This window comes from Thamnophis sirtalis, unplaced genomic scaffold (genome assembly GCF_051295495.1).
Source record: "Thamnophis sirtalis isolate CommonGarterSnake01/CBP01778 unplaced genomic scaffold, rThaSir2_p1.2 scaffold_1, whole genome shotgun sequence".
In the NCBI taxonomy this organism is placed as follows: Eukaryota; Metazoa; Chordata; class Lepidosauria; order Squamata; family Natricidae; genus Thamnophis; species Thamnophis sirtalis.
In genome coordinates this window covers 181,873,353-181,895,830 of record NW_028261381.1, presented here as the reverse complement: position 1 = coordinate 181,895,830, position 22,478 = coordinate 181,873,353, and the positions used below count along the sequence as shown (strand labels likewise).

General features: G+C 51.0%; 1 protein-coding gene across 1 annotated transcript in view; it reads right to left on the bottom strand.

Annotated features, from left to right (window-relative positions):
- Positions 1-1,605: 1,605 nt before the first annotated feature.
- Positions 1,606-22,478, bottom strand: part of FBN3 (fibrillin 3) — a 135,497-nt gene continuing 114,624 nt past the window's right edge. Inside the window, 7 exon segments of the mRNA XM_087705873.1 lie at positions 1,606-1,646; positions 1,807-1,929; positions 5,457-5,582; positions 10,414-10,620; positions 16,358-16,483; positions 18,199-18,330; positions 19,422-19,544. Coding sequence (XP_087561999.1) covers positions 1,606-1,646; positions 1,807-1,929; positions 5,457-5,582; positions 10,414-10,620; positions 16,358-16,483; positions 18,199-18,330; positions 19,422-19,544 — 878 coding nt within the window.

The following is a 22,478-nucleotide window of genomic DNA, read 5'->3' as shown; positions in this document are numbered from 1 at the left end:
AAATTCCATGCAGAAAATCCAAGGAAGCCTCGGGGGCATCCCTAAATTCTATACCTGTACTCAAATTGTTTTTGTTTTGGACAGGTTGCCTTTGGGAAGTGAGGGGAGCCGAATGTCAACTCCTAAAGTTGCCATGCTGAGGAAAGTGGGGGGGGGGCGCATTCCATGCATACTTTCGGCTAGAGTCGGATCGCAGATTACCGCAGCAGGCTTGGGAGGGGTGCACCTCATTGGGGAATGTGATTTATGACACAGACTGAGGGGAGGGAAGGAAGAGGGGTAAAGTCCAGCCATAATTCAAATAAGGCTCAGATCTGACTGCAAAAAGGTATTGCCAAAATAAATGCTCCTAATAAATGACTAGTTTTCTTTTGAAATTTGGCTCGATACTCATGAATCAATTAGGGCATTTTTTGGAAACCTGACAGTGCCAAGTTTTTTTTCCCCCCTTCTCACAATTTTTTCTTCCTCTGCTATGAATAATAATATCTGATTTGGGCCCATTTGTATGGAAACTGAGCTGCAGACTTCTGGATCGGGGTGGGTTCCAGCAGTCACTACTGCATGATGCGCGATGCGCACACATGCACAGTGCAATAAAAATTTGTTCTGCGCATGCACAGAAACAAAAAAGCAAGATGGCGCCACCCTAGAAAACCGGTTTAGGGGTGTGGCCAGCCTGGGTCCCTGCCGGTTTCAGAGACCCAGGCTCCCAAACCACTACCGGTTTGCCTGAACCTGTCCAAACCAGTAGGAAACCCAACCACCCATACAAGAGTTTGTAGTTCTCGACCTTGGCAAGTCTAAGCTGAGTGGACTTCAACTCCCAGAATTCCGCAGCCAGCACATGCTCTGTTTGCTCTTAAGCATCTCTCTAACTCCATGTTTATCTTCCCACCTGGAAGATGGGTGGACTTCAACTCTGGCTGTGGAATCCTGGGAGTTGAAGTCCACCCGTCTTCTAGTCCCTAAGGTCAAGAAACGTTGCTTTAAATATCCTCTTGTTTTCTCTTGAAGATTTTAGGGAGGGGGAGGGGCAAATCTTGTTCTGACCGAGGCTTCTTGCAAACTCCTTGTCTGGACAAAAACTCCCTTGATTAATTGACTGTGAATTCTGCTCATTCACCTCCAGCAAAGTCTTTCGAGGGAGGATTTACAGTCACAGACCTCATCTGGCTTGGAGAGCTGCCAGGCCAAGATCTTCAAAACTTGGCCAGGAATCTCAGAGAGTCATGAACCAATGAAGCGAACTAATGGTCTCCTGCAAGCTCCACTCCCCTTTCGCACCTCTTTTATTCCCTCTGGGAGGGGCCATTCACCGTCCCACTGTGGCCTTCCTCCCAAGTCGACCCCTCTTCTTTAGCTGTTCCCTTCGTCTGGCCACTCTGCGCATGCGCACACTGGGAACAGGCTCCAGCTGTTCCTCCACCTCACTGACGTCTGACTCCGAAGGCAGCTGATAACTGTCGGACGGCCCTGGCCCCCTCTCTGCCTCCGACGCAGAGCTCTCGTCCGAGCCTTCCCCAGACTCCAGGACTGGCCCGTGTCCCTCTCTAACCTCACCACTCTCTGAGTGTGCTGCTAGCTCTGCTGGGGGCCCACAACTCACATTGCTTTAAATACCCTCCAATGCTTCTTTTTCCTTCCTGAAGGGGCACGAAAACATTTTTAGGGAGGGGGGAAATCTTAGGAGAGAGGCAGACGCAGATGGGATACCCAGCTTGGAGCTGCTGAGGAGCAAATTATTCAGATGTGCATAGGTGGTGTCCCTCAAAGCCCCCTCCCCTGCCCCCAGGCCCACCTCACCTTTGCAAGTCTTGCCATCGTCCTGCAGGATGTACCCTCTGGGGCAGGAACACTGGAAGCTGCCCTCCAAGTTCTTGCAGATGAAATTACAGGGTTTGGGCGACTGGCTGCACTCGTCCAGATCTAAAGGGGGTGTTAGGGTGGTGGGAGAAGGGGAGATGGAGAAAGAGCAAGGCGTCCAAGTGGTTTAAGTGGCCCTTCTCATATATCGAAGCCCTCGGCTTTACGACAGAAAAGTTCCGTGGCTACGTGAGACCGTTCTTAAGTGAGTCTCACCCCACCCACCCACCCTTTTTATGATTTTGCGTGCCACTGTTGTTAAGCGGACCCGTTCAGTGGCAAAGGGAGCGAGACGGTGTGAATCTGGCTCCCCCTTTCCCCCCCCCCGGTGTGACCTTGGCTGGCCGGAAGGGCTTAAAAAGGGGGTCCCTGCGACCGTCGTAAAGAGGAACCGGGTTGCCAAGCGTTCGGAACTTTGATCCTGTCCCTCGGGGGGGATGATGCTGGGATGGCCGTAAGAGTGGAAAAGGAAGGAAAGTTGCTTTTCCCCCTGTAGCCGTTGTGAACTTAAACAGTCACTAAACAAACAGACTTAAGTGTCTTTGGGTGGGCAGGTGGGCCTAAGCCCGGGGGGGGGGGTGGCTTTAGACACTCTTGACGCCCCCAGAGCTGGTTGGAAGCAGCCAATGGTGGAGGTGGGGCTATTAAATCCAAGATGGCAGACCCAGGGAGGCAACCGGAACCCCCTCCCCCCTTTCCCTATCAGCCCTTGGGTGCAATCTTCATTGTGGGGGGGGGAGGACTTTTTTTTTAGAATTTTTTAGAATTTTATTAGTATTTGTAGGCCGCCCTTTTCCCTGAGGGGACTCAGGGCGGCTCACACAAAACTGGGAAGGGGGAATACAGACATTAAGACAGAAACATGTAATAAAATAGCAAGCAACATACATTCATCATTCGGGAGGGGTAACTATCCTATCCCCAGGCCTGACGGGCGAGCCAGTTCTTCAAGGCTATGCAGAAGGCTTGGACGGTGGAGAGGGTACGAATCTCCACGGGGAGCTCGTTCCAAAGGGTCGGGGCTACTGCTGAGAAGGCCCTCCTCCTTGTAGTTGCCAGCCGACACTGGCTGGCCGATGGAATGCGGAGGAGGCCTAATCTATGGGATCTTATAGGTCGTAGGGAGGTAATTGGCAGAAGGCGGTCTCTCAAGTAGCCAGATCCACTGCCATGTAGGGCTTTATGGGTGATTAATAGCACCTTGAAGCGCATCCGGAGATCGACAGGTAGCCAGCGCAGCTCGCGGAGGATAGGTGTTATGCGGGTGAATCGGGGTGCACCCGCAATCACTCGCGCGGCTGCATTCTGCACTAGCTGAAGTCGCCGGATGCTCCTCAAGGGCAGCCCCATGTAGAGCACATTGCAGTACTCCAGCCTAGAGGTCACAAGGGCCCGAATGACTGTTGTGAGAGCCTCCCGATTCAGGTAGGGTCGCAACTGGCGCACCAGGCGAACCTGGGCGAATGCCCCCCTGGTCACAGCCGTTAAGTGGTGGTCAAATGACAGCTGTGGATCCAGGAGGACTCCCAAGTTGCGAACCCTCTCTGAGGGGTATAAAATTTGACCCCCCAGCCTGATTGGTGGAATAGTAGCCAAATCTTTGGGAGGAAAACACAACAGCCACTCGGTCTTTTCTGGGTTGAGCACAAGCTTGTTAACCCTCATCCAGTCCATAACGGCCTCAAGGCCCCGGCTCATCACGTCTACCGCTTCATTGAGTTGGCACGGGGCGGACAGATACAATTGAGTATCGTCCGCATATTGATGGTATCTAATCCCGTGCCTGCGGATGATCTCTCCCAGCGGTTTCATGTAGATGTTGAATAGTAGGGGGGATAAGACCGAGCCCTGAGGCACCCCATAATTTAGGGGCCTAGGGGACGATCTCTGCCCCCCCACTAACACCGACTGTGACCTGTCCGAGAGGTAGGAGGAGAACCACCATAACACGGTGCCTCCCACTCCCACCTCCCGCAGTCGTCGCAGAAGGATACCATGGTCGATGGTATCGAAAGCCGCTGAGAGGTCAAGGAGGACCAGGATGGAGGAACGTCCTTCATCTCTGGCTCTCCAGAGATCATCCATCAATGCGACCAAAGCGGTTTCTGTGCTGTAACCGGGCCTGAAGCCTGACTGGAAGGGGTCTAGGTAGTTTGCTTCTTCCAAGGACCGTTGGAGCTGGAAGGCCACCACCTTCTCAACAACCTTCCCCAGAAAGGGAAGGTTGGAGACTGGACGATAGCTATTAAGAACAGCTGGATCCAAAGATGGTTTCTTCAGGAGGGGTCTCACCACCGCCGCTTTCAGTGTGGCGGGGAAGTTCCCCTCCCGAAGGGAGGCGGTTACAACCGCCTGGATCCAGCCTCGTGTCACCTCACTGCAGTTAGTAACCAGCCATGAGGGACACGGATCCAGAACGCAGGTGGAGGTACTTACAGCTCTCATGGCCTTGTCCACATCCCCGGGGGTAACGTCCTGAAACTCAACCCAGAGCTGTTCTACTTGGTCCCCCTGCGCCTCGGCTGGAACTGCGGGGGTGGAGTCCAAGTCCAACCGAAACCGAGCAATTTTGTCCGCTAAGAATTGGGCATACTCTTCAGCTCTGCCCTGGACCCTTCTGCCCCAAGGGAATTACCCCCCCCTTCTCATCCTATTCCTTCCGTCCCTCCTGGTCTTTTCATTTGGACGTTTACAGTATTTTATTTATATTTTTTAGGCATTGTATGGCTTTGCCTTTTAATATTGAAAGCTGCCCAGGTTACCCTTGTGCTTAAGATGAGTGGCACTAAAATCAAGGAAGGAAGGGAGGGAGGGAATAGAAAGGAGGGAGGGAGGAAAGAAGGAGGGCAGGAAGATATTTGATAAGGAAGAAAGGCAGGAAGGCAGGAAGGAGAAGGAGAAAGAAAGAACGAAAGAAAGAAAGAAAGAAAGAGGGAGGGAAGGAAGGAAGGAAGGAAGGAAGCTATTTGATGAAGAAAGAAAGAAAGAAAGAAAGAAAGAAAGAAAGAAAGAAAGAAAGAAAGACAGAGGGAGGGAGGGAAGATATTTGATGGGGAAGAAAAAAAGAAAGGAAGGAAGGAAGGAAGAAAGAAAGAAAGAAAGAAAGAAAGAGGGAGGGAAGAAAGGAAGCTATTTGATGAGGAAGAAAGGCAGGAAGGAGAGAGAAAGGAAGGAAGGAAGGAAGAAAGAAAGAAAGAAAGAAAGAGGGAGGGAAGGAAGGAAGGAAGCTATTTGATGAGGAAGAAAGGCAGGAAGGAGAGAGAAAGGAAGGAAGGAAGAAAGAAAGAAAGAAAGAGGGAGGGAGGGAAGGAAGGAAGGAAGCTATTTGATGAGGAAGAAAGGCAGGAAGGAGAGAGAAAGAAAGAAAGACAGAGGGAGGGAAGATATTTGATGGGGAAGAAAAAAAGAAAGAAAGGAAGGAAGCGAGGAAGAAAGAAAGAAAGAGGGAGGGAAGATATTTGATGGGGAAGAAAGAAAGGAAGGAAGGAAGGAAGGAAGAGGAAGGAAGGAAGATATTTGATGGGGAAGGAAGGAATCTGCAGAAGGGAACCTGGTGGGTGGGTGGGTGGGGGGAGGTGGGGGCCTCTTACCCTGGCAGAGAGTCCCGGTGATGTCCAGGGTGTAGCCGAGGTCGCAGTGGCAGCGGAAGGAGCCCACGGTGTTGATGCATTGGCCGTGCTGGCAAAGCTTGGGTAGCACTTTGCATTCGTCAATATCTGCCGGGGGGGGGGGGGGGAGGTTAAGAAAGGGGGGGGGATCCTCCATTAAAACACAGAAAAGACCCACAGCCTTTCCTGGCCCCGAGGGATGGGGTGCCAGGCTCCCTCCGAACCACGACCTGCCAGCCCCCCTCCTCCTTTTCCCTGGCAGCCTTTGGAGTGGAAATGGGATGGAGGGAGGGGAGGGGGCAAGCCTTCCGCACCAGCTTCCTCCCACCCGGGAGAAATCAAGAAACTGCCACATTAAAAGGAGTGGTCACCACCAGGCGATGCATTCATATAAGTAATCAATCTATCTATCTATCTATCTATCTATCTATCTATCTATCTATCTATCTATCTATCTATCTATCTATCATCTATCTATCTATCTATCTATCTATCTATCTATCTATCTATCATCTATCCAACATCTAGCTATCATCTAGCTATCTATATTATCTGATCTATAATCTATAATCTATAATCTATCTATCTATCCATCTACCCATCTACCCATCTACCCATCTATCTATCCATCCATCCATCCATCCATCCATCCATCCATCCATCCATCCATCCATCCATCTATCTATCTATCTATCTATCATCTATATCTATCTATCTTTTCTGATCTATAATCTATTGTATATCTTATATCTATCTATCTATCTATCTATCTATCTATCTATCTATCTATCTATCTATCTATCTATCATCTATCATCTATCTATCTATCCAACATCTAGCTATCATCTATATCTTATCTGATCTATAATCTATGTCTATCTTCTATCTATCTGATTTTGATTTGATTTGATTTTACTTTATTTGTATGCCGCCCTTTTCCCTGGGGGGACTCAGGGCGGCTCACAATTCAAGGGAGGGGGAGGAACAGACAAGTTACAGAACATAACATGAAGATCATACACCGTTAAAAAGCGCAACAGTCATACCATTCGAGTGGGGCTTTAGCCTTTAGCCCCAGGCCTGTCGGAACAGCCAGGTTTTAAGGGCTTTGCGGAAGGCCTGGAGGGTGGTGAGGGTTCGAATCTCCACGGGGAGTTCGTTCCAGAGGGTCGGAGCAGCCACCGAGAAGGCCCTCCTCCGGGTAGTCGCCAGTCGACACTGGGCAGTAGATGGAATTCGGAGGAGGCCTAATCTATGGGATCTTATTGGCCTAGTGGAGGTAATTGGCAGTAGGCGGTCTCTCAAGTACCCAGATCCACTACCATGAAGGGCTTTGTAGGTGACAACTAGCACCTTGAAGCGCACCCGGAGACCAACAGGCAGCCAGTGCAGCTTGCGGAGGATAGGTGTTACGTGGGTGAATCGGGGTGCACCCACGATCGCTCACGCGGCTGCATTCTGGACAAGCTGAAGTTGCCAAATGCTCTTCAAGGGGAGCCCCATGTAGAGCACGTTGCAGTACTCCAGCCTAGAGGTCACAAGGGCACGAGTGACTGTTGTGAGAGCCTCCCGGTTCAGGTAGGGTCGCAACTGGTGCACCAGACGAACCTGGGCAAATGCCCCCCTGGTCACAGCTGACAAATGGTGTTCAAAAGTCAGCTGTGGGTCCAGGAGGACTCCCAAGTTGTGGACCCTATCTGAGGGGCGTACAATTTGACCCCCCAGCCTGAGAGATGGAACACTTGGCCAATTAGTGGGAGGGAAGCACAGCAGCCACTCGGTCTTATCTGGATTGAGTACAAGCTTGTTAACCCCCATCCAGTCTCTAACAGCCTCAAGGCCCTGGTTCATCACGTCCACCGCTTCATTGAGTTGGCACGGGGCGGACAGATACAGCTGTGTATCGTCCGCATACTGGTGGTATTTTATCCCGTGCCGTCGAATGATCTCACCCAGCGGTTTCATGTAGATATTAAAGAGAAGGGGGGACAGGACCGAACCCTGCGGCACCCCATACGTTAGGGGCCTAGGGGTCGATCTCTGCCCTCCGACTAACACCGACTGCGACCTGTCCGAGAGGTAAGAGGAGAACCACCGTAAAACAGTGCCTCCCACCCCCACCTCCCGCAGTCGTCGCAGAAGGATACCATGGTCGATGGTATCGAAAGCCGCTGAGAGGTCAAGGAGTACTAGGATGGAGGCATGACCTCCATCCCTGGCTCTCCAGAGATCATCGGTCAATGCGACCAAAGTGGTTTCCGTGCTGTAGCCAGGCCTGAAGCCTGACTGGAATGGATCAAGATAACTGGTTTCCTCCAAGGACCGCTGGAGCTGAAAGGCCACCACCTTCTCAACAACCTTCCCCATAAAGGGGAGGTTGGAGACTGGACGATAGTTGTTTAGGACGGCTGGATCCAAAGATGGTTTATTCAGGAGGGGTCTCACCACCGCCGCCTTTAATGCGGGGGGAAAGACCCCCTCCCGAAGGGAGGCGGCAACGACCGCCTGGATCCAGCCCCGTGTCACCTCCCTGCTGTTAACAACCAGCCAGGAGGGGCACGGGTCCAGTACACATGTGGAGGCACCCACAGCTCTCATGGCCTTGTTCACGTCCTCAGGGGTAAGAAGCTTGAAAATCAATCCAGTGATGTTCTACCAGATTATCCCTTAGTGCCTCAGCTGGTTCTGCAGGATTGGAGTCCAGGTCCGCCCGAAGCCGAGCAACTTTGTCCGCGAGGAATTGGACGTAGTCCTTAGCTCTGCCCTGCAAAGGATCGCCTGTATCCCTCCTATTTAGGAGGGAACGGGTTATCCTGAACAAGGCGGCTGGGCGCGACTCAGCGGAAGCAATCAGAGAGGCAATGTGTGTTCTTTTTGACGTCCTAATTGCCCGGATGTAAGCTCTGATGCAGGATGTTAAAAGTGCTCGGTTCGATTCGGATTTACTGGATCTCCATCGGTGCTCTAGGCGTCTCTTTCGGCGCTTCATCTCCCGGAGTTCCTCGGTAAACCAAGGGGCTCTCCTGGATCCTCTGCCTCGGAGCGGCCGTAAAGGCGCAATTCGGTTAAGAGACTCCGTCGCTGCCGAGTTCCAGGCAGCAACCAGAGTCTCCGCCGGACTGCGGTGAGGGTATCAGGAATAACCCCAAGCTCCGTCTGGAAGCCCGAAGGGTCCATAAGTCGCCTGGGGCGGAACCACCTGGTCAGTTCCTCCTCCCTACAGTGGGGGTTTGGTCTCCGAAAGTCAAGCCTCAGTAAGTAGTGGTCCGACCATGACAGGGGTAAGATCTCACTACCCCTCAGACCAAGATCACAACTCCACTGCTCCGAGAGAAATACGAGGTCGAGCATGTGACCCGCCGAGTGGGTTGGGCCCCGGATTACTTGGGTCAAGCCCATGGTTGTCATGGAAGCCATGAACTCCTGCGCTCCATCAGAGTGTTCACCGAGCGAAGGCAGATTGAAATCCCCCAGAACCATAAGCCTGAGGAACTCAACTGCCAGCTCGGCTACCGACTCGAGGAGTGAGGGGAGGGCTGCTGCAACGCTGTTGGGAGGCAGGTACGTTAACAGCAAACCCACTTGACCCTTGAGGTCCAACTTCACCAGCAGGGACTCACACCTGACAAGCTCCGGAGCAGGGATCCTACGAGGTACTAGAGACTCTCGGATAACAATGGCCACACCCCCACCCCTTCACTGGGCTCGCGGCTGATGAAGCACCTGAAAGCCCTCTGGGCACATCACTACGAGGGGGACTCCTCCCTCCGGGCCCAGCCAGGTTTCAGTAATACATGCCAGGTCTGCCCCCTCGTCTAAAATTAAGTCCCGAACGAGAGGAGCCTTATGAACTACAGACCTGGCATTTAGCGACAGCAGCCTGAGACCAGGGTCCTGATTACTTGCGCCATCTGGCCTCGGAGTGGGAGTCATAGGGCCGGAAGGAGGGATCTCTGTGACGTAGCGAGCCCTCCTTCCCCGGTAATGGCCAGCCCTAAAGTCCCCGCCATATCTGCCCCTCCCTGTTAAGATCTATCTATCTATCTATCTATCTATCTATCTATCTATCTATCTATCTATCTATCTATCTATCTATCTATCTATCTATCTGTCAGGCCTGCAGTCAGATTCCTTTTAGGAATATCTTTGGCCTCCCACACTCTCTCTCTCTCTCTCTCTCTCTTTACTAGGCTGTTTCATTAGTGGGGGAATTGGGACGGGGGGTCAGTAAGGAGTAGAATGTGTTGCTGTCAAAATCAAACATTCCTTTCTAGAAGCCCAAGGTCATCCTTTGTCTCTGCACCTGACCGGAACTAGATGGGTGGAAATGCCAGCGTGGCAGAGGAAGATTGGACCATGGGATGGGCTTGTGGGCTTGGGGGAAAGATCTTGAACTTTCAACTGGGTGGGGAAAACCGGGAAGCCTTCAGATTCGGGTTTCCCACAGACGTACCAACATGTCTCTCTGATTAAATTGGGACTTTGAGGAAAGCTATGCCTTGGATTCTGATTTAATTCTGCGCTGATATTTGGAATGCTGACATTTCCACCCATCTAGACACTGACTCTAGATATATATAAATGGCTCTGTGTGTCTGTGTGTGTGTGTGATGGGTCCAGATCCTGTCACAAATGGTATATTGCAACAGGGCCGGGCATATGCGCTGCACATTCATGCGCACACCACCGCTCTGCGACACCCCAGCTGCTCAGCAGTCGCGCAGGCGCCGTATGGTGTGCTCACATGCGCAATTGGCCCATTTGCCTCCAAAATCGGTAAGAAACGCAGGCAAGCGGGTGGGCCAAAGGAGCCACCGTTCCGGTACGGTGGCCGCCGCCCCCAGCTACCACCGATATGCCCGTAGTGGACCGGACTGCCCGGAACCCACCCAGCGTAACCCTGGAAGGGGATTCCTGGCATTTGAGGGCAGCCACTCACCTCTCCCGTCGGTCATGTAGCCCGGGCCGTGGGGGCACATCTTCTTGTAGTGGGCCGTGCCCAGGAAGGGGCAGGGTTCGCACTGGGGGCCCCAGCCTCGCCCTCCGTTGCAGCAGCACTCGGACTTGGTGACCGGCTGCCGGTTGGTGGAGGACATCTGGCACAACGTCTGGAGCACTTCGGTGAAGCAGAAGCCTTGGCGGGTGTCTGTGGGGGGGAGAGACGGGGTGGTGGTGGTTTCTCCACAGTGAGCAAGGAGTGGGGGGCTGGCGAGGGCCCCACCTCCCCAGTTGAGTTCGGCTTAGAGTTGCACACCCCCCATCCCCGAACCCAGGTCTTCTAGCCTGAATTTGCAGGAGAGGTGCTGCTTATGTTCCTGCAACAGTCAGGGTGAGAAGGGTCCCCAGAGGTCATCTAGTCCAACCCCTTTGCTCAGGGCTCCTCCTCCACCGAGGGCTGGCTGAGGAATTCTGGGAGTTGAAGCCCACAAGACTTAACGTTGCCAAAGTTGGAGACCCCTAGTCTCGCACCATGGAGCCTCCGAAGACTTGGAGAAAGGAGAATGCCTCGTTTCACGTGGCAGCCAGTTGCACCGGCTAACAGATCATATAGCCAGGGGCACTCTCCTCCTAAGGTTTAACCTGAATTGGCTTCCTCGTCTCGGGGTCCTCACAGGCTGGGCAAGGGAGCCAGAGAGATCCTGCCCTGGAAGCATTCGAAGGAAAGCTGGGCATTGGCACCCCTGTAGTGGCCGAGGGGTTGGGCTAGATGGCCCCAGGAGCCTCTTTCTGATGCTAGGATGCCATGCCCAGCGTTGGCATAGACTTGGCATAGAAAGATCCAGACTGGCTGCAGGAGAGCAGGGCTCCCTTGGCACAGGGTGCCTCCACTGGTGGAAGAGAATATCTGGGGCTCACGGCTCAAGGAACCACCAAATCTGCTCCCACCAAGACTGGCAGGGAAAGCCACGAGGCGAAACCCCACTCCTCCCTAGCCTTGATGAGGTCACCTAGTTGGGTAATGAAACATCTGCAAGAAAAGCCCAGACAACACTACGGAGCCTCTATTCCTCCTTCTCCTCTTCTCCTCTTCCTCCTTTCTTCTCCTCTTCCTCCTCTTTATCTCCCTCCTCCTCCTCCTCCTCCTCTCCACTTTTCTCCCTCTTCCTCCCCTCCTTTCTCTTTTTCCTTTATCCTCCTCCTCCTCCTCCTCTCCTCTTTCTTTCCCTTCCTCCTCCTCCTCTTCTTTTACTTCCTCCTCTTCCTCCCCTCCACTTTCTTTTCTTCCTCCTCTTCCTCTTTCTTCTCCTCTTATTTCTTCTTCCTCCCCTCCCCTTTTCTCCCTCTCCCTCCCTTTCTCAGTTCTCCTCCTCCTCCCACTTCCTCCTCCCCCCGTCACTTTTCTTCCTCTTCCTCCCCTTCTTGCTCCTCCTCCTTTCTTCTTCTCTTTTCCTCTTCCTCTTCTTTCTCTCCACTTTCTCTTCTCCCTCTTTCTTCTCCTCTTATTTCCTCCCCTCCACTTTTCTCCCTCTTCCTCCCATTCTCCTTTCTCTTTCTCCTTTCTCCTCCTCCTCCTCTCCACTTTCACCTCCTCCTCTCCACTTTTCTTCCTCTTGATCCCCTTCTTGCTCCTCCTCCTTCCTTCTTCTCTTTTCTTCCTCCTCTTCCTCACCTTCTCCTCTTTCTTTCTCTCTTCCTCCTTCTCCTCTTCTTTTACTTCCTCCTCTTCCCTCCCTCCACTTTCTCTTCTTCCTCCTCTTCCTCTTTCTTCTCCTCTTATTTCCTCTTCTCTTTCTTCCTCCTCCCCTCCCCCTCTCCTCCTCCTCCTCCTCCCTTCTCCTAATTTCTTCCTTCTTCTCTTCCTCCCCTTTCTCCTCCTCCTCTCTGCAAATTCCACTCCCTTCTAACACTGATGATGTTACCTAGTTGGGCCATGAAACGTCTGCAAGAAAACCACCAAACTCAGAGAGCATCAAGCACCACGGTCTTCCCTCCCGCCACTTTTTAATTAAACATTCAATATTTCGTTAAATATTTAACTAGCTATTCAAGAAACGAAATCTGGAGATGAAACCTTCCTGATGTTTTTGCCCAAATTGTCCGGGAGCGGTGAAATGCTCCCCTGAAATGCGATATTTTCCATTACGTGGGAAAGAGGCAGAAGGCAGACTTTGGAAAGGCATGGCTAGAGAATTCTTCCTCCTGGTTTGGACAAATACACTTTTCTTTGGCCACTGATTAAGTCGTGTCCCCTTTCGGACTTGGCCTGCGGGCTTGGCCAATGGCCAGGCGATGCGTTAGCGGGATGAAGCATTTTATAATTTCTTTATAATCTCTGTAATGGCTGGATCAGTTTTTTTTTTACTTTCTATTGTCAGGGAAACTGGGAAAGTAAAGAGAAGAACATCAGAGGCAAAACGGTCGAGAATTAAAAGCATAGACTCACCATCACGTGGAGTCTTGGTACCGCTTTGTAAAGCCTTAGTAAGGCCACACCTGGAATAACTGCACCAAGTTTTGGTCCCCACGTTACAAAAAAGATGTGGAGACTTTGGAAAAAAAATGCAGAGAAGAGCAACTAAGAGGATTAAAGGCCTGGGGGCTAAAACATACGAAGGACGGCTGCAGGATTTGAGTTTGGCCAGTCTAGAGAAAAGAAGAATTAGGGGGGGACAGGATAGCAGCCTTCCAGTATTTGAGGGGCTGCCCAAAGAGGAAGGGGTTAACTTAGTCTCCAAAGCACTAGAAGCGCAGGACAAGAAGCAATGGATGGCATCTAATCCAAGATAGAAGCTGTGGGAAGTTATCACCCAGCCCTCTCCCAGAAAAATGAAATATCCTAGGAAATATTGAAATGGGCAGAATATTTATCTGGATGTGAAAAGAAAGAAACATGCTTTAAAAAGACAGAATAGCTGCCTGCAGCTTCCTGCCCATCCACACTTCGTCAATAGGCCATTGAGAAGGCCAGGCTAGTCCACTTTACATAATAAAGACTTCTCCAATGCAGCTGCAGGGGGAAGGAATGTTGGAACTTTACTCAACTGACCACATGGCATCTGAGACCTCATCCATACCTGGATTCAAAACACAGCCTAGAGAGTAGCCCTGCACCAATCAGAATACAAGATAGGGTAATAGTTAAGTGATTAACTAAAAAAAAAAACCTTCAGTGATTTAACAGTGGGGCAGGAAAGGTTGCAAAACCAGGCACGCTTAAAAACTGCCTTGTTTGGCGACAGGAATTTTGGGCTCCCATTCTGGACTTAAGATGAGGACCGAAAATGATTTAGCAATAGCAATAGCAGTTAGACTTATATACCGCTTCCTAGGGCTTTCAGCCCTCTCTAAGCGGTTTACAGAGTCAGCATATCGCCCCCACAGTCTGGGTCCTCATTTCACCCAGATAGATAGATAGATGATAGCTATCTAGCTATCTAGCTATCTAGCTATCTAGCTAGATAGCTAGATAGATAAGATTGATAGATAGATAGATATAGAGAGAGGGAGGGAGGGAGAGATAGAATAGATAGATAGATAGATAGATAGATAGATAGATAGATAGATAGATAGATAGAGAGAGAGAGAGAGAGAGAGAGAGAGAGAGAGAGAGAGAGAGAGAGATGGAGTGGATAACTAGCTAGCTAGCTAGCTAGCTAGATGATAGTTAGAGAGACAGAAAAAGACAGATGGCTGATAGATAGGATAAGAAGATTAGATAGATAGATAGATGATAGATAGATAGATAGATAGATAGATAGATAGATAGATAGATAGATAGATAGATAGCAATAGCAGTTATCCTTATATACCGCTTCATAGGGCTTTCAGCCCTCTCTAAGCGGTTTACAGAGTCAGCATATCACCCCCAACAACAATCTGGGTCCTCATTTTACCCACCTCGGAAGGATGGAAGGCTGAGTCAACCCTGAGCCAGTGAGATTAGAACAGCCGAACTGCCGAACTAGCAGTCAGCTAAAGTAGCCTGCAGTGCTGCACTCTAACCACTGCGCCACCTCGGCTCTTTGACGCAGATTTTAAATATCTCATCAACTTAAGAAAAAGGAAAAAAAAAAAAAACACCTCTGTGATTCTTCTACCCCCTTTTTCAAATTTATTTTCAAACCACAAAGGGCGGATAGGAAAATATCCAAGGTTGGAAGACAATCGCCCTGCCCGACGTTATCCGATGGAATAAAAATAAACCTGGGTGACTCTAGCAAAAGTTCCTTTTCGAAGTGTGCCAGGCCTGTTTGTCAGGGGTCCCCTGGGGGGAAACGCGCTCGCGGGTGTTTGCAGTCAGAGAGGGCAGGCGTGCCCTTGAAGGCTTATTAAAATGGACCTCGGCTGACATTCCTCCTTTCTTTTGGGGATTGAGGTGGCTGGCTGGTTAATCCCTGAATAACTGAGTTGGAAGGGGCTTTGGAGGTCCTCTAGTCCAACCCCCTGCTTAAGCAGGAGACCCTTTACAGAATCCCAGAATATGCAGCCATTTTCCTTTTGGGCCTTGGGCCTTCCACACTTTCTATTATTCTACTATACGGTTTCGATTGTGGGGAAATGGGAGGGGGGATTGTACGGAGTTAGATGCCATGTAGCCATAACAACATTCTTTCTAGAAATCCAAGGTCATCCTTTGTCTCTGCATCTCTGCACCTGACCGGAACTGGATGGGTGGAAGCTGCCAGCGTGGCAGTGGGAGATTGGACCATGGGATGGACTTGTGGGTGTGTGGGGGGGAAGATCTTGAACTTTCAACTAGGTGGGGAAAACCAGGAAGCCTTCAGATTCGGGTTTTCCCAGATGTGCCAACGTGGCTCTCTTCATCAATTGGAACTTTGAGGAACCCTTTGCCTCGGACTCTGATTTACTTTCAGATGCTATTTGGACGGCTGACAGAATAATGGAGTTGGAAGGGGCCTTGGAGGTCTTCTAGTCTAACCCCCTAATCAAGCAGGAGACCCTTACAGAATGACAGAGTTGGGAGGATCTTAGAGGTCTTCTAGTCCAACCCCCCCTGTTCAAGTAAGAGACATTGCATCATTTCAGACAAATGGCTATCCAGAATCTTCTTAAAGACTTCCAGTGTTGGAGCATTCATAACTTTTAGAGGCAACTTCTGTTCCACTGATTCATTGTCCTCACTGTCAGGAAATTTCTCCTCTAAGTTGCTTCCCTCCTTGATTAGTTTCCACCCATTGCTTCTTGTTCTACCCTCAGGTGCCTTGGAGAATAGCTTGACTCTCTCTTCTTTGTGGCAGCCCCTGAGATATTGGAACACTGCTATCATGTCTTCCCTGGTCCTTCTTTCTATTAACCTAGACATACCCAGTTCCTGCAACCGTTCTTCATATGTTTTAGCCTCCAGTCCCCTAATCCTCTCGGTTGCTCTTCTCTGCACTCTTTCTAGAGTCTCCGCATCTTTTCTACATCGTGGCAACCAAAACTGGATGCAAATATTCCAAGTGTGGCCTTCCCAAGGCCTTATAAAGTGTTATCAACCCTTCAGGTGATCTTGATTCTCTCCCTCTGTTGATGCATCCTAGAACTGTGTTGGCTTTTTTGGCAGCTGCTGCACACGGCTGGCTCCTGTTTAAATGCTTGTCCACTAGGACTCCAAGATCCCCTTCACAGTTACTACTGGGGGGCATTAAGTGATAGCATACACATGGGTGCTTTTGGCACCCGAGGGGGAAAAAGCTTGGCCATCCCTGCCCTGGAACATTTCAGACGGATCTCTTCTTAAAAACCTCCCACAATTTCTGGAGGAAAAACAGTTCCAGTCAATTATGAGCAGGAGGAGGCTAAACATCTCATCATGCATCACAACCCCACACAGACACACAGACACAAACACACACCGGAAAGTGGAAAGCCGTTCAGGTGCCCCCCCCACCCCCACCTGAACCTCCCCGAGAAATCAGCCCAGGGGTGGGATGGATTACCGAGGCACTCGGTGCCCGAGGGGCTCCCCTGGAAGCCTTCGTTGCAGTCGCAGTGGTAACTGCCCACCGTGTTCACGCAGCGCCCATTGGGGCAGATGCCCGGCTTGGTCCGGCATTCGTTCTCGTCTGGAGAGAGAGAAGGGAGTCGTTAGCCACAGGAGGCAGGAGAGCAAGGGGCCCTTCCAGGCTTAGAGGTCCTCTAGCCCAGCCCCCTAACAGAAGAGCAGAGTCGGAAGAGGACCTCGGAGCTTTCCTAGCCCAACCCTCTGCCCAAGCAGGAGGCTCTCAAGTGGCTCGCTTAAAAACCTCCAGGGATGGGGCGCACACAACTTCTGGTGGCAGGCGGTTCCACTGGCTAATTGTTCTCACTGTCGGGAAATTTCTCCTTAGTTCTAGGGGTTGTGGCCTGTCAGTCGTTGGCCCCTCCGGCAGCCGAATCAGAGTAGTAGTAGTAGTCAGGGTCAGCATCAGGGCAACCTGAGAGCTCCGAGGGGGAAGAGGGAATGGAGCTGTCAGAGAGAGAGAGAGGGAGGGGGAGAGAAAGAGAGAGAGAGAGAAAGAGAGAGAGGAAGGGTGGGGGAGAGAGAGAAAGGGAGGGGGAGGGAAGGGGAGAGAAAGAAAGAGAGAGAGAAAGAAAGAGAGAGAAAGAGAGAGAGAGGAAGGGTGGGGGAGAGAAAGGGAGGGGGAGGGGGAGAGAAAGAAAGAGAGAGAAAGAGAGGGAGGGAGAGAGAGAGAGGGAGAGAAAGAGAAAGAGAGAAAGGGTGGGGGAGAGAAAGAGAGAGGGGGGAGGGGGCAGAGAGAGAAAGAGAGAGAGGAAGGGAGGGGGAGTGAGGGGCAGATAAAGAAAGAGAGATAAAGAAAGAGAGAGAGAGAGAGAGGGAGGGTGGGAGAGAGAGAGAAAGAGAGAGAGGGAGGGTGGGAGAGAGAGAGAGAGAGAAAGAGAGAGAGGGAGAGGACCTGGACCGTCGGTCAGTCCTCCGATGGAGAGCCAAGAGCCCCCAGCACTGGAGGTGGCTGATGAGGAAGAGGAGGAGCAGCTGGGCCCAGTGCCTGATGCTCAGAAGGCAGAGAGGAGAGGAGAGCAGTGGAAATCTATGGGCCGGTCCTCGGGACGGAAGAGCCACAGCTGCTGGAGAAGCCCCACCTGAGCTCTGAGGATAAAATTCAGGGGTGGAGGTGAATAGATGGGGCAGACCACCCTTCATCTCCCAGCCGGCCGGCCTTTTAAGCCTGCTGTGAGAGAGGAACCTTTTGCCGGGGCTGCCGGCGCTCCGAATCAAGGAATCTTTGCGTTCACTTCAGGGGGTCGGCCGTGTTTGGGGAGCTGGGTCAGAGTGCAGGTTGTTTCCCTCCTTGATTCGTTTCCAGCCGCTGCTTCTTGGTGAAAATACCCCCCCCCCACTCTTCTTTGGGGCAGCCCCTCAAGGGTTGGGAGGGGGCTACTGTGTCCCCCTTCGGCCCTTCTGCCGGCTGCGCAAGGGAGCCAGAGCGATGCCACCAGGGAGGCCCAAAGCGTTTCCTTCGCTTTACCGAAATCACTAAAACGCCCCCAGGCCCCTTCTCTGCAGAGGCCGCTTAGGCCCCAAACGGACCCACTCCAAATTTAAAGTGGAGTCGTTAAGCGTCGAGAGGGACCTTAGAGACCATCTAGTCCAACCTCCTCCTCCTCCGTGCAGCATTTCAGACAAATGACCCTCCAGCCTCGGGAAGCGGCTGTGGCACCCAGAACCGGACACCCCCCCACACACAAATGGGGGCTTCACCAAGTGAGAAAATCCACCCAGCCTGTCTGTGACCGAGCCCTGTGGACTAGGAACTTGAGGGTTGAAAACGCGTCTCACCTGTGCAGCCTTCGCCGTCCGGCCGCCGTTGCATCCCCGGAGGGCAGATGCAGGCAAAGGTGCCGATCAGATTCTTGCACATCATCCCGTGAGAGTCGCAGTCGTGCATCCCGTGGGCGCACTCGTCCAAATCTGCAGGGATGGAGGAGGAAATGATTGTGAAGCCGGAAGGGCCTCCTGGGCATCCCCCCCACTCCTTTTCTTATAGATTAACAGAGTCAGAAGGGACCTCGAAGGTCATCCAGTCCAACCCCCCCACCCCCACCCCCGGCCCAAGCAGGAGGCCCTACGTCATTTCCGACAGATGGCAGTCCTGTCAATTCTTGGAAGCTTCCAAGGATGAAGCTCCCACAACTTCTATCTGTCTGTCTACCTACGTAATCATCTAATTCTATCTAACAGATTAACAGAGTCGGAAGGGACCTCGGAGGTCATCTAGTCCAACCCCTCCCAGCCCAAGCAGGAGACCCTACACCATTTCTGAGAAAAGGCAGTCCAGTCTCTTCTTGAAAGTCTCCAGGGATGAAGCCCCCACAACTTCTGAAGGCAACGTCTCTTCCATGGGTTGATGGTTCTCACGGTCAGGAAATCCCTCCTTATTTCCAGGTTGAATCTCTCCTTGATGAGTTTCCATCCATTCTTCCTTGTCTGGCCTTCAGGGGCTTTGGAGAATAAGTTAACCCCCTCCTCTCTGTGGCAGCCCCCCAAATATTGGAAGACTGCTATCATCTCCCCCATAATCCTTTTCATTAAACTAGCCATGCCCAGTTCCTGCAACCGTTCTTCATGTGTTTTAGCCTCCAGGCCCCTCATCATCTCGGCTGCTCTTCTCTGCGCTCTTTGGAGCCATGAGGACTAGAATCTTACACTGTTCTTGAAGGGTGGCTGGAGCTCAAGGCTGGGAAGCCTCTAAATCTCCTGGAGGGGCCCAGGCTCCTTGTTCTGTTTGCGTGCAAGTGGTGCCGGATCCTTTTATTAGCGTGCGACCCCAGAAGACGAGGATGGGAAGAAAGACTGAAAGGGCCCCGGGGAGTGTTGCGGGAAGGAATAGACAGAAGCCCCGTCGCTTGTCATGCAACCCTAGTCTTATTGGGGGGGGGCTCCCAGGCCCTCTTCCCCAAGGGGAGAGCCTTCACCCGCTCCCTTTTCGAAAGCTGAACCCATTTCCTTGATCGGCCCCATCGAGGCTCAGCTTCCCTCAGCGAAGGGGACCCCTTCCCCACCTTTGCACATTCGGCGGTCGTCCCGCAAGGTGTACCCAGCTGGGCAGGTGCAGTCGTAGGAGCCGAGCGTGTTGAGGCACCGGAAGGCGCAGAGCAGCGGGTTCAAGGCGCACTCGTTGATATCTGGAGCAGGGAGATTGGAGAGATGGGGAAGGAGTGAACTGTTAACGGCTTTCAGCCTCACCGTGAACAAAGACGGACGTTCCATTTTGCCAGCTACTAAGATTGTCAGCCGAACAGGGACAAAAACAGCCGGGGAAAGGATTGAAGCCTGGAAAACGGGCCTCTCGTCAGTGGTCAGGAGTGCTGATTTACTAACAGCTCACCAAGTACTTAGGGCTTGGCAGCACAACGGAACCACAGCCAACGACTTCACAGCTGGCCACCCACACCCCAATCAACACCTGAAAAAGCCACCCACAAGCAGCCTCCACATAAACACTACACCTGGAGTAGCCCCAAGCACACATTGTACTAGAGCAGTGATGGCTAATCTTTTCATCACCATAATGCAATGTGCATGTGACCCCCCTCGCATGCTCCGTCCCTGCGCATGTGCCTCCGTGTGCATCCCGCACATACAAAAAACGAAAAGACAGACAAATACAAAACAGATTAAGAACTCATCAACAGCCGCAACAATTCGAGTGGGGCTGGGAACTCAGGTTTTAACGGCTTTGCGGAAAGCCTGAAGGGTGGCAAGGGTCCAAATCTCCACGGGGAGATCGTTCCAGAGGGCCGGAGCAGCCACAGAGAAGGCCCTCCCCCGGGGGGTTGACAATCGACACTGGCTAGTTGATGGAATTCGGAGGAGGCCTAATCTGTGGGATCTAATCGGTCTAGTGGAGGTGATTGGCAGCAGGCGGTCTCTCAAGTACCCAGGTCCAATACCATGAAGGGCTTTATAAGTGACGACTAGCGCCTTGAAGCGTATCCGAAGACCAATAGGCAGCTAGTGCAGCTCGCGGAGGATAGGTGTGACGTGGGTGTACCGAGGTGTACCCACAACCGCTCGTGCGGCTGCATTCTGGGCAAGCTGCAGTCTCCGAATGCTCTTCAAGGGCTGCCCCATGTAGAGAGCGTTACAGTAGTAATGTGCCCCACCCCTGTACATGCGTGCGGCGTCACTGCGCATATGCCCTGTCCTCCATGCATATGCATGCATCTCCCACATGCGCTGCCCCCCTCCCCGCGTGCATGGCAGAGACCCAAAAACCAGCTGGCCGGCGGGAGGCGTGCACCCATGCGCGTTGGAGCTGAGCGAGGGCTCTGCATGCCACCTGTGGCATGCGTGCTATAGATCCAGCTTCACATTGCTAGAGAGAGGTTCCCTGCGGACGGGCTGAAGCACGAGGCCAACAGCTGGGAAGACTAAACCTCTGGTCCCAGTGAGCCACCTAGACTGGGAGTCGCTTGCTGGAGACTGGGTTTCTCACAGCAGCATCAGAAGATTGGAAGGGACCTCAATAAGTCATCAAGTCTGACCCCCTGCACCCCGCAGGATCCTCCTGATAGAGGATGGGCCGTCCTCTGATGGAAAGACTCCAGGGAAGAGGAATGAATCCAATTCCGCCGACTGATGGTTGCCTCGACTCATCCTAAATGTTTTTATGCCCAGCTTCGTTTTCCAATTTCGATAAAACTTTGCCTCGGCTGCCAAGAATCTCTGGGGAAACAGGAGACGCAAAAATGCCTCCAACAAAGAATCAGAAAGAGGTAGTTGAATAGAGGAGAATGACAGACTAGGAAGGGACCTCGGAGGTCTTCTAGTCCAACCCCCTGCTCAGGCAGGAAACCCTACGCCACTTCAGACAAAGGGTTCTCCAACATCTACTTAAAAACCTGCATTGATGGAACCCCCAGAACTTCTGGAGGCAGGTTGTTCCACTGATGAATAGAATAGAATAGAATAGAATAGAATAGAATGGATCTATCTACCTACTTAACCTACCTACCTATCACCTATCTGTCTGTATGTCTATCTATCTATCTATTTATCTATCAATCATCTATATCTATCTATCTATCTATATCTCCTATCTATCTATCTATCTATCTATCTATCTATCTATCTATCTATCTATCTATCTATCTATCTATCTATCTATCATTTGTCTGTCTATCTATCTATTTATCATTTATCTGTCTGTCTATCTTCTTTCTTTCTATCCATCCATCCATCCATCCATCCATCTATCTCTCATCTGTCTGTCTATCTATTTATCATCTATTTGTCTGTCTCTCTGTTTGTCTGTCTATCAATCATCTATATCTATCTGTCTGTCTATCTATCTATCTATTTATCTATCAATCATCTATATCTATCTATCAATCTATATCTCTCATCTGTCTATCTATCTATCTATCTATCTATCTATCTATCTATCTATCTATCATCTATATATCTATATATCATCTATCTGTCTGTCTGTTTGTGTCTATCAATCATCTATATCTATCTGCCTGCCTGTCTGTCTATCATCTATTTATCTATCTATCAATCATCTATATCTATCTGCCTGCCTGTCTGTCTGTCTATCTATCATCTATTTATCTATCAATCATCTATATCAATCTATCTATCTATCTATCTATCTATCTATCTATCTATCTATCTATCTACCTACCTATCTACCTATCATCTATCTTATCTATATCTATCTATCTATCTATCTATCTATCTATCTATCTGTCTGTCTGTCTGTCTGTCTGTCTATCATCTATCTATCTATCTATCTATCTATCTATCTATCTATCTATCTATCTATCTATCTATCTATCTATCTATCTATCATCTATCTTATATGTCTGTCCGTCCATCCATCCATCCATCCATCCATCCATCCATCCATCCATCCATCCATCTATCCATCTAACAAACTAACCAACCAACCAACCAACCAACCAACCAACCAACCAACCAACCAACCAACCAACCAACCAACCAACCAACCAACCAACCAACCAACCAACTAACCAACTAACTATCTCTATCTATCAGTCATCTAGCTATCATCTATCTTCCATTTATCATCTACCAGTATATATACTGTAGCT